A 15,000-nucleotide genomic window follows, 5' to 3' on the forward strand; every position below is an offset into this window, starting at 1 on the left:
TTTCAAAGGCATTTGTTAAGATTTGGGATACAGTTGTTAATCAAATTCTGTTTACGGTTTTACCCTTTAGTGATATCAGATTTCTTAATTTATGCTCTTAAATACAGTATTTCTACTTCTCAACTCTTCGCCTATGACCTCACTCGAATAACTCTTCGTTGGGTGAGTCGGTATAGCTGCGGACTGGAACTCGCTGGGCCAGAGTTCGATTCCCCGGCCGGCTGATGAAGAGCTAGAGGAATTTATTTCTGGTGATAGAAATTCATTTCTCGCTATAATGTGGTTCGGATTCCACAATAAGCTGTAGGTCCCGTTGCTAAGTAACCAATTGGTTCTTAACCACGTAAAATAAGTCTAATCCTTCGGGCCAGCCCTAGGAGAGATGTTAATCAGCTCAGTGGTCTGGTAAAACTAAGGTATACTTAACTTTCGAATTTCTACATGCCTCATTGTAAAACGTTATGTAATTCTTGTCAGGCAACCGTTTTGAACAATGCTTAATCTCAGAAGAAGCTGTTTATGATTTAAATTGTGTCTGGGATTCAGACTATCAAAATTTCAATCGTTTGTTCAGTATTCTTTAGTTTTAGCAGTAATATCTGATACTCTGTTATTTAAGCTCATCTCAATACTCAGTGTTTCGCAAAATAGCAGTAATACGATATTCTGATAGGAATCTCTCATGTCCCTGTCTACCATTGGGTGCAACTTCACAGTGCCCTCATCCTAACAAGAAACTCAATCAGCTATGGTTCATTGCAATGTTAAAGCTCAGATTATAATTTCAATCAAAACTAAACAAGAGGTTTTCATTAAACGTATTGGCAGCTACTAACCTGGGAAACAGAACCAAATTAGATTTGTAGCTGTATCAGTTCTGACGGATGAGTTCTACCAATTCGCACAAGTATCATATCATGAAATTGCACATCAACGTAATCATTAGAGCGTATAATTATTAAAAACCTTTCTTAAATTCCTACATCCCAATAAATATTTTGTTATTCACGATGCTACTAAAAGGTAACAGAGGTGACTCAGAATAACATGATTCTGAAGGCGATAAGCATGAGATGTATATCAAACTGAAGGTGGTGAAACATGCAGGGAAAAACAACTGAAACAGACAAAGAATGACTTCCTCATTAGACGGCTGTTTCTTATAAACTAGTTCTCAATGTTATTTAGTTTCATCTAGGAAAAAAATGCACTTCCCAGGAGGTCATCAGTGGCAACAAAGTTTCCCAGATATCTTTAAATTATAAATTCCTTAATACGCGATGGCTTACAATACAGAAATGCCTCCAGCATTTTCCTCTGCTTTGTCTACTGTTACTTTGTAAAAAGATTATTAGATTTCAGCCGTTACTCAACAAAGAATTACTGAATAGAACAGCCGATCTTATTAAATATAACTAGAATAATTGATGTCCCTCAGGAAAACAGAATTTCAGCGACATTCTAGACGATTCAAGGAATTACTAAGTTATTTACTTACAGTTCATCAAGACTTGTCATCCCAGTAAAAAGTCTGCTGCCCATAACAGCAATCTGATTCCTCCTCACATCCCTGTCGAAGATAAAGAAAAGAGGCGTTGTGGTTAAAAGTATTTCTGCCTGCATATATTTTTTAGGATTAATCAAAATATTTACATCAAACATTAGATAACAAAAATGCGGCAGCACATCACAACGAGTAAAGAATTTAAACAACCTAGGGCTCATAAAAAAATACAAGATATTAAGGTTTGCAAATAGCATGAAAACGGTTAAATGGAGCAATGCAATAACAATCCACTGGATGCAATGCACACTAACAAGAAATGTTAAAACATTTGGCAGGCAAAAATTTTGGAATTACATGGAAATGCTCTCTTGTATTTAACCCTTATTCACCGATTATTTTTATAATAATGGGCCTAAATATAATGCTCATGCCTTTCCTAAAATATTTCAATATATCTTAACAAATACAGTATAGTGGAAAAACGAGTCAACAGATAAACTACTAAGCAATCAGATTCTTTCCCGTGATTAAATGGGCGAATATCAAAAGGCACCTTGATGACCTTTCACTTCCGGAACCTGTAATATGGAGTTTTTAACAATTTTATCATTATTGCTTATATCAGCGTTGTATCTTCTACTGCTTCACTTTTGTTTCTTGATTTCATTGTTGATATATCATATTTTAATTCTATATCTATTTTGTTTTGAGTTATGTAAGGCACAATGAAAGAAACCTAAGCCAGCAACTCATTTCAATTTTTCTATATGAAAAATTTTTCGAGTAACAACTTTAATTTCAAAGTCTTTACAGTGTTTGATGAACTGATGAATATACTTGGACATGCAGCTGTAGCAATGTACATAAGCAGAGTGTCACAGATGCAGTACGCTACGTCTTCTTACCGTTTAGCCAGAACAATATTTTTGAATCGTCAAGTAAGAAAATACTCAGGACGTACAATAATATGTGTACCTGGAATCTACCTAAACGCAAAGTCAACTAAAGAAAATGTGTTTTAAATATCTTGATCTCAAAGGAATGTAGTGATATCCAATACAACTGGCTTTGTTCAGGCGTTAGCAATTCGCCTGATGTGTGTGCTTCGTTAGTTTTATAACAGCAGATTTCTTAAATCATTGAACACGTAAGCATTTCTGGCAATGTACAAAATCAAGTTCCAGCGGATGTTTCAAAGATACTGACGTTAGGATAATTGCTGCTTTGAAACTTGTTTTAGTTTTCAGTGATGATATGATTGTTCATCTTGGATTTTAGAATTACAGATATATAAACAGAGAATTCAATTTTTATTGAAGTTATTCTGCCTCCCTTATGCAAAATGAATTAACATCCGGCATTATTTAAGTTAGAGCAGACTGGCAGGTAACGGAGGTCGAGAAAGTTCAGAGTTTAATAATCGTATTAGTCTTGTGCCACGCATCAACATCCTGATTAAATCTGCATAATTAACAACGTACCTAATATTCATATAGTTTTACCTCTGACTGCCAGATTACTGTCTGCGGCATTAGAAAAGATCTCGCTAATACTGTCAAAAACGTTGCTTTGTTTGCAAGATATCATATCCATATCTACAAAAATAAAAAGCGTAATGGCACCTCCTAAGATCTCTATTTAACCACTCTCAGATGTATGCTGTTCTTTTGCTGAAAAACAGTGAGACAGCCTTCCAGAAAACTTTAGGATGTTTACTCCCTTTTAAAACTAAGACAAATTAATTTCACCGTAATGATTCTGTTCCATACATTATTTAGACTCATAAAAGCCACCAGTCAGTTTCAAAATTAACCTACATTTCATTTTACAACAGACTTTCTTCCTATATTTTTTACTGTCCTCACATTTTCAGCCGCTGAGGGTTATTATTTAACTTACTATTCTCAGCGACTGTTCAAAACGTACAGCAATAAAAAATAGAGTTGCTAATTAACCTGATTTGGAATCTACCCAGGAAGCTACTCTCCTGGAATACATGCGTGCAACCTTCTCATTACCTGCATTTCGAGTGTCTAGTGGGATCGCATTATTGAAGCTTGTCAGGCACTTAATATTTCAGTTGCTACATTAGACCTTGATCCCAAGGAGAAATTAATGAAATGCTGATGGTTATTCCAACAAGCAATGTCCCTAGAAAGGCCATCACATTTAGGACAAATGACCAGCCATGGTCTGATGGTAGATGTAGACGAGCCTACATGACAAACAGACCAAATTCAACACATGGAGACAAAATCGTTCAAATGAAAGTTACACCATTTTTGTTGAGTCTCGCCGTAATGCGAATAGAATTACTATACAGCCGAGAGAAATTACAATAATTCCTTGAAGAGGAAACTTGAAGGAATTACTCAGCCTCATCTGTGGTGGACCAAATTGGCATCATCTATCTTTGGGTCATGCTCGTCTTCCATTCCACCACTACTAACAGATGATGGTAGACTGGTTAGTGGCCCTAGGGAAAAGGCTGAACTGCTTCATCAAACTTTTGAAGCTCAGCAATTAGCTGAGGATGTCCCTCTCCCTGATACTTATCCTGAACCTATTCTTTCAAAATTTGCATTTCGCTCCAGGGATGTTAAGAAAATTATGGATAAATTTGATAGTTGGGGTGGAGAACATCCTGATGGTTTCTTCCCTTTGTTTTTAAAAAAAGTTTCTAGTGTGTTGTCTCTCAAGATTACTTGATTCTATAGATTTTTAAGTCGACGTAGTATCTTTGTGGATGAGGCAAGCTTAGTAATATAGTGCCTGTTCCAAAGAGTGGCATTTCTGCACACTGCAGTAACTACAGGCCAATATCTATTCTCCCTGTGCTCTCCTAAGTTGCTGAAAAACTTATTTTTAAGCCAATATATAAGTATGTGGAAACTAAAGGATTGTTAGCTGATAGTCATTATGACTATGTACACAGAAAGCAGTTAGGTACCTGCAATGCTCCATTTGCAGAGGAATCTTGATGAGGGTTTTGAGTGCAGAGAATAATTCAAACAGATTTTAGTGCTGCTTTCGATTTAGTAAATCACAAGGCACTTATTTTTAAACTTCAGAATCTTGGAGTGGGTGGATATGTTTTAAGATTACCTCAAGATTTCCTTACAGGTAGGCAGCAGCGAGTTGCTGTGGACGGGATCTTTAGTAAACCAAGAGCTATTGTGTCTGGAGTTCCACATGGCAGTGTTCTTGGTCCACTGTTATTTTTAGCGTATACAAGTGATATGGTTGTTGGCCTGGAAAACAAGATTGTTCAGTATGCCGATGATGCAACACTTGTGGGTGTAGTAAAGTCTCCACGTATGAGAAATGAAGCTGCCCTCAGCCTCAATCGGGACAATCAGGAAATGGTGTAGTCGGTGGGGTGAGGCTGAACTCCAGTAAAATGAAAACACAATCGATTAGCAGATCTCGTACAGATTTCCCATCCCATCCTCCCCTTCAGGTGGATGGAACTTTGTTGAATGAGTCTGAAGCTTTAACTATTCTAGGCGTAACTTTTGACTTACATCTAACTTTTGAGAAACATCCGATGAAAGTTTCAGCAAATGCCGCACGTTAGGTATTGTTCGTAAGGCTCACACGTATTTATAACAGTGATAAAATCAATGCATCCGGTTTTAGGTCATTTGCACTTCCTTAACTGGAATACTGTTCTCCAGTGTGGATATCTGCTTCTGCCAGAGATTTATCTCTTTTAGATAGAGTGGTTCGTGGTGGTAGGTTTCTGTTTCCTAATAGTATCAGTTATGACTTGGACCATCGACGGATGGTCTCTTGTTTGTCACTTTTTCATAAGGTATGATTCAACAGAGATCTTTCACATTCACAATTGATCCCTGACCCCTTTATATGCCGAGAGCAACCAGATTCGCTGAACAGCAGCACCAACATGCAGTAAATGTTCCTCGCTGTCGAACTTCTCAGTTCCTGAGGTCCTTTATTCCTCATACCCTTGGACTGTGGAGCAGCCTCCCAGAGGATGTCGTGCAACTGGAACTTCAGAGGTTCAAGCGAAAATGCAATAGTTCACTACCCTAATACTATTCTTCTTGCATTTTGATACATTTTTATCTATTTGTCTATTTATTAATTTATTTTTTCTTTTTTAATAAGTGGTACCTCTTCTTTCTGTATTTCCCTTTACTTCCTCTTATTTCTTCCTAATGAACACCATATTCTTTGGAAGCTTGAATTTCAAGTTAATGGCGCCTGTCGGCTTGTTCCATATGAATAGGTTTCATTTACTGAATATTAATAAAAATAGTATCTGTGCTACATTCCCGAATTCTCAGTGTTACATTACTAGATTCCAGGTATGAGGGCATAGCCAATTATGGGTTGCTCGCCCGGATTTCTGAGTGTTTAGTATTTACACTATATTCAAGGATTCCCGCATGTCGAACCTAGCCAGGTGTAGGCTAGATATTTTGGTTTGGAATACACAGCTCTGATTATTTTTAGTTTTCTGTAAAAGAAAACTATTGTGCCGGCTTTGTCTGTCCGTCCGCACTTTTTCTGTCCGCCCTCAGATCTTAAAAACTACTGAGGCTAGAGGGCTGCAAATTGGTATGTTGATCATCCACCCTCCAATCATCAAATATACCAAATTGCATACAGTAGTTTTTATGTTATTTACAAATTGCAGCCCTCTAGCCTCAGTAGTTTTTATCTTATTTAAGGTTAAAGTTAGCCATATTCGTACGTCTGGCACCGCTGTAGGTACCAACAACACAGGCCACCAACGGGCCGTGGCTGAAAGTTTCATAAGCCGCGGCTAAGAGTTTCATGAGCCGTGGAATGAAAGTTTTTTATAGCATTATACGCTGTACAGAAAACTCGACTGCGCCAAGAAACTTCGGAGCATTTTTTACTTGTTTATTATAGGATACAATGTGATGACAAGACATGCATTTTTGTTATGGTTTCTGAATTATGTCTGCCACTGGAAAACAATTATTTTAGAAAATCCACTAAATTACTGCTTTATGTGACTGCATGTGTTTACACTTCAAATGGTCAACCAGCCCGAGAGCACCATAGCTCGACTTTTGAGGTTCTCTATGATTAACATTTTAATGGAGAACATTCCTAGGAAAGAAGAAGAAATAGTTGACATAAAAATATGCTTCCAAAACAAACTATAATAAACATGATGACATTATAATAATCCCGTATGCAAAAGGACATTAAATTCTTTCAGAGGGGCCACAATATAGTTGAAGAAAGTGGTCATTAACCAAACAAAATAGCAGACACTGGCTTATAGCCATAGATCCAGATACTGTATGTCATACACGTCTAAAATCAAGTACATATAGCATAAATACTGGACTATTTGAAATATAGGATGTGCTCTGCATACCCGGAAACCAGGAATAATGAAGATACTAGACAGACATGAATTTGATCATCAGCCTGAAAACATGTAATAATAATAATAATAATAATAATAATAATAATAATAATAATAATAATTAGAAGAAGAAGAAGAAGAAGAAGAAGAAGAAGAAGAAGAAGAAGAAGAAGAAGAAGAAGAAGAAGAAGAAGAAGAAGAAGAACTGAAAATCTGTAAGAACGTTAAGCCTCAAGTGTGCGTGGGACCGTTTCAGTGCAATGTCGATACATGGAGGATTAGCAAATTAATAATAATGAAGTATACTTTTCATCTTATACGTCTGTAAGTATACTATAGATCAGGCAGAACTCTGTAGCAAAAGTTTCTATGATGAAAGGTGCATGACTGTCAAAAATAGAATAATGATTGGCGTTCTCGTTAACTGCAACACACCAATTCAGGCAGTGGAGCATTGCAACCTGTTGCGAAAAACTCGGCAATCTTTCGGCTTTAACTGCGAAATTTCTTTGAAATCCTGCCGCACCATTCAGTCTGGAAGCTAATTGGCAAATTTTTTATGAACTCGATTAACAAGAATATTAACGATTCAGTTTTTCACCGGATATGCAATGATGGTACAGTCAATATGATGACTTGAATTAATCAAATGATCAAACACAAACATTTATTTACTAATACAAACACACTTAACTGAATAACAAGAAAAAAGATACACTCTAGAAAAAAACGTTTTATGCACATTGTGGACACTGTTAAGTACAAAAAAAAAAAAAAAATATCAGATAATTGTTTTTTGCCACGAAGAGACAACACTTTTTCTGTACATTTGGCATTTCATATAAAAAAAGCAAAGATGGTACACCTTCCTTTCTCAAGACAGGCAACTTTTTTTTCAAAAGCCCATGACAGAAAATGCCAAATGAAAGTCACTCTAAAAGCGCGCGGAGGAAAAGACATCAAAGAACTGACAGTGGAGTATTTATTTTGTAATAATTAAATCAACTCCCCATTACTTACGTGGTGAAATGTAGCTACACGACGCAGCCTGCTCATTTAATAAAGAAGTCAGCAAACATGAAAAGAGCCATCATTATCGTACTTTATATCTAAATTGCTAAAAAATGGAATAGATGTAACCTAAAGACAGATTTCATGATTTGTATTATGCCATCCATACGTATTAATATAATCTCAAAACATACATACACCTACATAAATATTTTATTAGTGCATGTGCGTGCCAGCTTCTATCTCAACTTAATCATGTATGCTCATAAACAAATTAATGTGTGAACATGGTATTATACGTTAATTTGTACTCAATTGTGGATAGTAAATTCAGCTTTATCATGCTTTACGCTTTCAGGTCATAATTTCTCAAAAAGTTTCAAGTATAAATGCTATTTGTTTCATTGTTTATGATTCCCCTCCTTCATTAGTCTGCATCGATGGAAAAATCTTTAAAGTCTTTCTAAAGGTTAACTACAATAATCAGTTAAGAAGCTAGAGAACTATTTTTGTTTGTAGATTTGAAACTTTAAATCTGACAAAGCTTTACATTGGTTTTAGACTAATTATATTCACTCGGCCTTGTGTTACCACGGGATTTTTCTTAAAGACATAAAGGTAAGAATGGAAAGGTTTGAAGGAGATGAGTGGTTTTGTTAAGGACCTGTGGACTCTGCCCAACCAAAAGACATGAAATAGGTTTGCAGTGGGTTGAATTTTATTACAACCTGTGAATTTCTTTAGGGGACATGTCCTATTTTTTCTTTTGCTCTCTTGGATTTTTGATCGGAGGACATGATAATTGTCTTAAATACTGTTATGCTTCTTTCTTCGCTAGAGCTGACATTTTCTCGTTCCGTTATTCTTTGCTAGTCTTCGGTTAGTTCGAGAAAAAGACAAGAAAAACTCGCGTATAAGCAGTAAACTTTCCCACCAGAAGCAGTTTGATATTTCTTTACAAAAGCCCCACCAACGTTACGTCAACACTCCTCCTCCCCTGGCCACCACCCTCCCTCGCGCAGGGTGCGCACACACCAGATAGGTTAATTTACACACACAGCACTTACTCCATATTATTATATATATATATATATATATATATATATATATATATATATATATATATATATATATATATATATATACACACACATATATATACTGTTTTATATCTATTTACTATGATCGAGATAGTAAATATAAATGTTGGTTTGAAAACGACTTAGGTACATAAATGTTTGTAGTACCTTAGTGAGTAATTTCTAACGAAGTCTCTTTCCTTATGTACAGTGGAAAACTTCATAAAAAGAAATAAGAAACATAATTCGTTTGTAATTTGCTGAAGAACAGTTCCAAACACAAGTACCCTGTTAAATTATATTTTGAACCCGGCGTTATTTCGAAATACTCGCGCACAAATTTATGCACGAGATGAACGCAATTAATAGAATAAAAGTCCCTTTATTATTATTCAAAAGGTTATGCCAATTTCCAGTGTAACACATGTATACAGAATAACTAAATGCTGACAGGGGCAACAGTACTAAAACTCCATATAACCTGACATTCAAATATCATACGCTTAAAGCTCACACATCAACTGTCATTCCGCTCTAATTTAGGCCTGCAATTTTTAACTTTTCATTTGAATTGTAAAACTATTTATGGAAAAATCCAGGAGCTTTACATGAATCCATCTTTCTCACCCACTTTAAAAGCCTGACGTCAGAGCCATTCATGAAACTGAAGTGGGACACGACCCAGACATCGAATGAACATTCATTACAATCCTCATGCCACCTGTAGCTCCAAAAGATTCTCACGTTTTTATTCTTTGCGTACCTGTGGGAACTAATAATGCGTGTCCTGAGCAAAACCGATTAAGGAATTAGTTCGAAACTTCACTTACCAACTGAAATTCTCTTCCACAAATACATTATCACACGTATTTGTTAGCTATCACACCGATTAAACACTGTAAGGAACGGACTGATGAAAACAAGGGCGGTTTCCGCAATAACTCATTTTCTGCCTTTTTTTTTCACCTAGAGATAAAATTAAGCCTCAATTTCATTGCGTAAACGACATAAATGAACCCGACTTCTCTTGAGTATCAGGATAACTTTTACAAGCTTTACCTTCATTCAATTTCTTGAATATGACTCTCAAAATGAAATATGATTCCTATTTTTACGTGCTTTATTATAACTGCAAAGAGAGTTTGCAGAATAACGCTGTATGGGCTAATTTTCGTGCATGTATTAAAAAAGTATTGTGCTTGTATGACCGTCATACATATATTTAAACTAAATTTTTCGCTCGCAAACACTAACATATTACAATAGATTCGTTTATAAAATCATCACAACAAGAAAACTGCAACTAGAGTATTGGTGTGATTTTTCTTTAAACGTTTCTCTTCCTCTCATTTTATACATACATATACAAGTATTAAGCTACAAACGTCCTTTAATATCCAATTCACTCTTCCTCGGAAATAATATATTTTCGTATACGTTACCCGAAGGGGAATTTTTTAGTTGATAATTAGAAGACAAGAACTCAGGACAGTAGTGACACGCATTTAACCACGGCCAACAAGTGAGGTATAAGTTGATACCGACTCCCACCTACAAATCACTGTCGAACTCAGGTATTTGTAATTAGAATCGATATCAACCCACCTCTGCCATGTTGACTCATGTAGTGCGTTTGTCGGACGCAGGCATATTATGAATGAATTTTATCACATCACCGCGACTCATTTACAAGCATTAAGCTACAAAAGTCCTTTAATATCCAATTCGCTCTACCTCGGAAATAATATAGTTTCATATATGTAGTCCTGAGTTCTTTTCTTCCGTGGTTCGAGCCCACGAGACGACGAACTTATTATCAACCAAAAAAAATCCCCTCCGGGTAACGTATATGAAAATATATTATTTCCGAGGTAAACCGAATTGGATATTAAGGGACGTTTGTGGCTTAATGCTTGTATATGAATTACGGTGATGTGATAAAATCCATTCATACATACACATACACACACATACACACACACACACACACACACACACACACACACACACATATATATATATATATATATATATATATATATATATATATATATATATACATACCTGTATATACTAGACCACCCGTAACCAGTTGGGTCACTTTTTCATTGTGATGAAAAAAATAGCATTTACATACCTGAGTATATACGTAATGGCATCTTGACACCGGTTCATCATATATCTTGCCTAGACCACCTGTGGCCCGTTGGGTCACATTTTTATTGTGATGAAAAATGTAGCATTTCCATATCTTCGCATATACATCATGGCATATATATATATATAGATATATATATATATATATATATATATATATATATATATATATATATATATTGTGTGTCCTCATTAATAATAATAAAAAGAGCAGTAGCAGGATTAGTAATGACATAATAAGCGTGTTCGTATGTTTCTTCTAAGCTATATTGATTAAGCAAAGAGAAGACATAAGGAAATGATTAAATGAACGATTTGAAACTCTCTGGCAACAAACAGCATAGAAAGACGTAAAGATAGTAGACAGTTCCATCATTTATATACCACATTAGTAACAAAATCTCTGGGCAGCACCAGCCCTGTTCACGGGCGAGGTGGAAGGACGGGGGAAAGGGAGGGGGAGGGGAGGGGAGGTGGAGGGAAGGGTGAGAAGGGGGAGTAGGAGCGTGAGGGGAAGAGGAATGGGAAATGGAAGGGGGAAGGGGAGGTGAGGGGAAAGGGAGGGGGAATGAGAGGTGGAGAGGAGGGGAAGGTGAGGGGAGTGGAGAGAAAGTGGGTAGGAGGGGGACGGGGAAGGGGGATGGAGGAGGAAGGGTGAGGAGCAATAGGGAGGGAGACAGGAGGGGGATGGGGGGGACAGGAGGGGGGATGGAGGAGGACAGGATGGGAAGGGGAGGGGAATGGAAGAGGACAGAGGAGGGGAAGGGGAGGGGAGGGGAGGGGAGGGGAGGAGGAGGGGGAGGGAAGAGGGAAGGTGAGGGGAGGGGGGGAAGAGGGAAGGTGAGGGAGGGAGAGGGAGATGGAAGAGGGAGGGGAGATGGGAAGGGACGGTGAGGGAAGGGGGAAGGGAAAGAGGGAAGGGGGAAGGGGAAAGAGAGGAGGGGGAGGGGAGGGGATGGAGATGGAAGAGGGAAGGGGAGGGGACAGGGGAAGGAGGAGGAAAGGAAGGGGAGGGGATGGGGACGAGGTGACCGGAGGGAAGGGGGAGGAGAGGAGAGGGAAGGGGGAGAAGAGGAGAGGAAGGGGAGGGAGACAGAAGAGGGAAGGGGAGGTCACAGCTAAATTAAAACACTTGATCGTGTGCTGGGGAAGGCAGGACACAACCAACTCAACACCTGATCGTGTGCTCCAGTGTCCAGACAAACAAACAAACAAACGTTTCAGAGTTTTAGTATTATATATACTATATATACTGTATGTATATATATATATATATATATATATATATATATATATATATATATATATATATATATATATATATATATATATATATAATGACGACTAGACTATTTATTCATCTAAAAGCCTTTTCTCATCTACAGTCCAGTCAGCTAGGTATATGTGTATAAATGTATATATATACATATATATATATATATATATATATATATATATATATATATATATATATATATATATATATATATATATATATATATATATATATATATATATATGTCCTTCAAAAGAAGGCATCGTGCTTACCCCATACAAAAATGGGAATAAAAGCACGTTAAAAAGAAGAAGAAGAAGATATACGCTGTATATATGTATATGTGTGATGTGTATGCGTGTGTGTGGGTGTATGTGTGTGTGTGTGTGGGGTGCTTATCCAGCGAAGCACAATAGAAAATATCCAGACAATTAATTGGAAACGATCGTTGCGAAAGCCGATATTTTACAATTTTCCCCATATCCGCTTAGGTAACTCAGCCTAACTAGCTGAAGACCATCTAAAAATATCAAAAGAACTCATCCACTAACAAGCTTTCTAATTAAAAAGACACTACGGTTACAAATGGTACAGTGATAGCAACTGCATCAGAATTCTGGAGAAATTCCGAAAAATAGAGGCGTCTATCTGGCTATTATAAAGCACCATTTGGTTCCGGGTTATTTTTGGTTAAAGATTTTATTTCCTGTAGATTAAACATATCTCAACGACACCACGTAACACTTCAGCTGAGTAAAGACTTTATAAATTAAGGGATTTTCCATACAAGTATTTTTCGTAACACAATGTAAACGACAGATTGAAATGTGCTTAATTTCGAACGTATTTAGCATTAGATGTCTAGTAAGATTTTCAGTAATGATGATGAGTACTGTTAAATTATTCAATATAACATTCATGCTTAAAAATCAGTAATTTTGGTGACTAAACATTATTATTATTATGAAAATATTAATTTGGCATTGAACATTGATGACTTGTAAAGAAAGCTTCCACACACACAAGAAAAAAAAAACACGGCAGTGCCAAGATAGATCAGTAAAATGTGTGCCAGTTATAGACGGCGAAAGGCTCTGAAGTATGTGCATTTAGTGTAACTCATTATTTTGAATTACTGGATAATGTTGTGCAGAATGAACTTTAAAATTACGAAGGTACAATTTTTTAAAAATATATACTTACAAGGCAAGAAGGCTTGAAAGTCCGCTGAAAGTTCCATCTGGGAGGTACTGCAGTTGATTATGGGAAATATTCCTGAAGTAAGAAAAAAATCCATTCTAATTAGGTGTACATACCTCCTCTCTCTCTCTCTCTCTCTCTCTCTCTCTCTCTCTCTCTCTCTCACCCACATCATATATATATATAAATATGTATATATATATATATATATATATATATATATATATATATATATATATATATATATATATATATATATATATATATATATATATATATATATATATATATATATATATATATATATATATATATATATACATATATATATATATATATATATATATATATATATATATATATATATATATATATATATATATATATATATATATATTGTATAATTGAATAAATATATATATATATATATATATATATATATATATATATATATATATATATATATATATATATATATATATATATATATATATATATTTATATATATAATGTCCATTTTGGCTGCGTACATTAGGTATTACTGACTGTCTTCGCCAAACAAACACCTGAGACACGAGACACTTTCTTAGAATAAAGGGTCTGACAAAAAGATTTTTCCAGTGAGATATTTTAGGATAAAGAAGCAAGATAAGACGAAGAGTCACAAAATTCCATGATTTCAAAGAGCAATGTAGAACATAAATCAAAAGATAAATAAGTCTGTCGAAAAAACAAAGCTAAGAAAATTACGAACCTGACTAAAGACAATCAGTTTTAACACAACTACAATAATAACTCCCTGAAATAAGAGAATGAAGGTGACTAGGGCAACGACCTTCCACTCTGCATGCTGCAGACAGGAGGCTGAGAATGGAAGCATACTCAAAACCAAGGAAAAGAAGTACAAGGGCATCTCTTCGGTGAAGTGCAGGACTCATATTTGCGCTGGGCTGCAGAATACGTGGCAACAAAATGGTAATGCAAATAGAGAAACGAACTTTCAACATTCTACTCACAGGCTAAGAAGTGTTCGAAGTCCCAAAAAGGAATGCCGGGTAACATTTTTCAGGTACTGTTGGCTAAGGTCTCTGGAAAGAAAACAAATTGGAAATGAAGTATTTTCAAGTTCCACAAATTCTACTTTATTTTTTGACTTTCGAATTTTGGCTATAGTTTAAATAAACATGGAGATATCTCTGTCGCAGTTTAATAGTGTATCGTATACATTTCCAATCATTTTCGCTTTCATTTGTTTTAATTTTTCTAATAATCTTCCTTTTTTAAGATACTTCCTCACAAACACACTCAAAGCTCTTTCTCTCTTTCCCTCCCGAGCCATTCGCATCAGCTGAGCTCATACGTCAACGAAACCTTTGATCTTTATTTCATTCTGGGTTCC

General features: G+C 35.9%; 1 protein-coding gene across 1 annotated transcript in view; it reads right to left on the reverse strand.

The window, feature by feature from the left end:
- The window catches only part of LOC136838910 (G-protein coupled receptor GRL101-like), a 324,916-nt gene that overhangs the window by 38,331 nt on the left and 271,585 nt on the right, over positions 1-15,000 (reverse strand). Inside the window, exons 17-19 of the mRNA XM_067104602.1 lie at positions 14,618-14,689; positions 13,605-13,676; positions 1,499-1,570 (exon numbers count right to left, since the gene is read on the reverse strand). Of these exons, the coding sequence (XP_066960703.1) occupies positions 1,499-1,570; positions 13,605-13,676; positions 14,618-14,689 (216 nt within the window). The remainder of the gene's footprint in view (positions 1-1,498; positions 1,571-13,604; positions 13,677-14,617; positions 14,690-15,000) is intronic.

Source organism: Macrobrachium rosenbergii, chromosome 5 (assembly GCF_040412425.1).
Source record: "Macrobrachium rosenbergii isolate ZJJX-2024 chromosome 5, ASM4041242v1, whole genome shotgun sequence".
Taxonomy (NCBI): Eukaryota; Metazoa; Arthropoda; class Malacostraca; order Decapoda; family Palaemonidae; genus Macrobrachium; species Macrobrachium rosenbergii.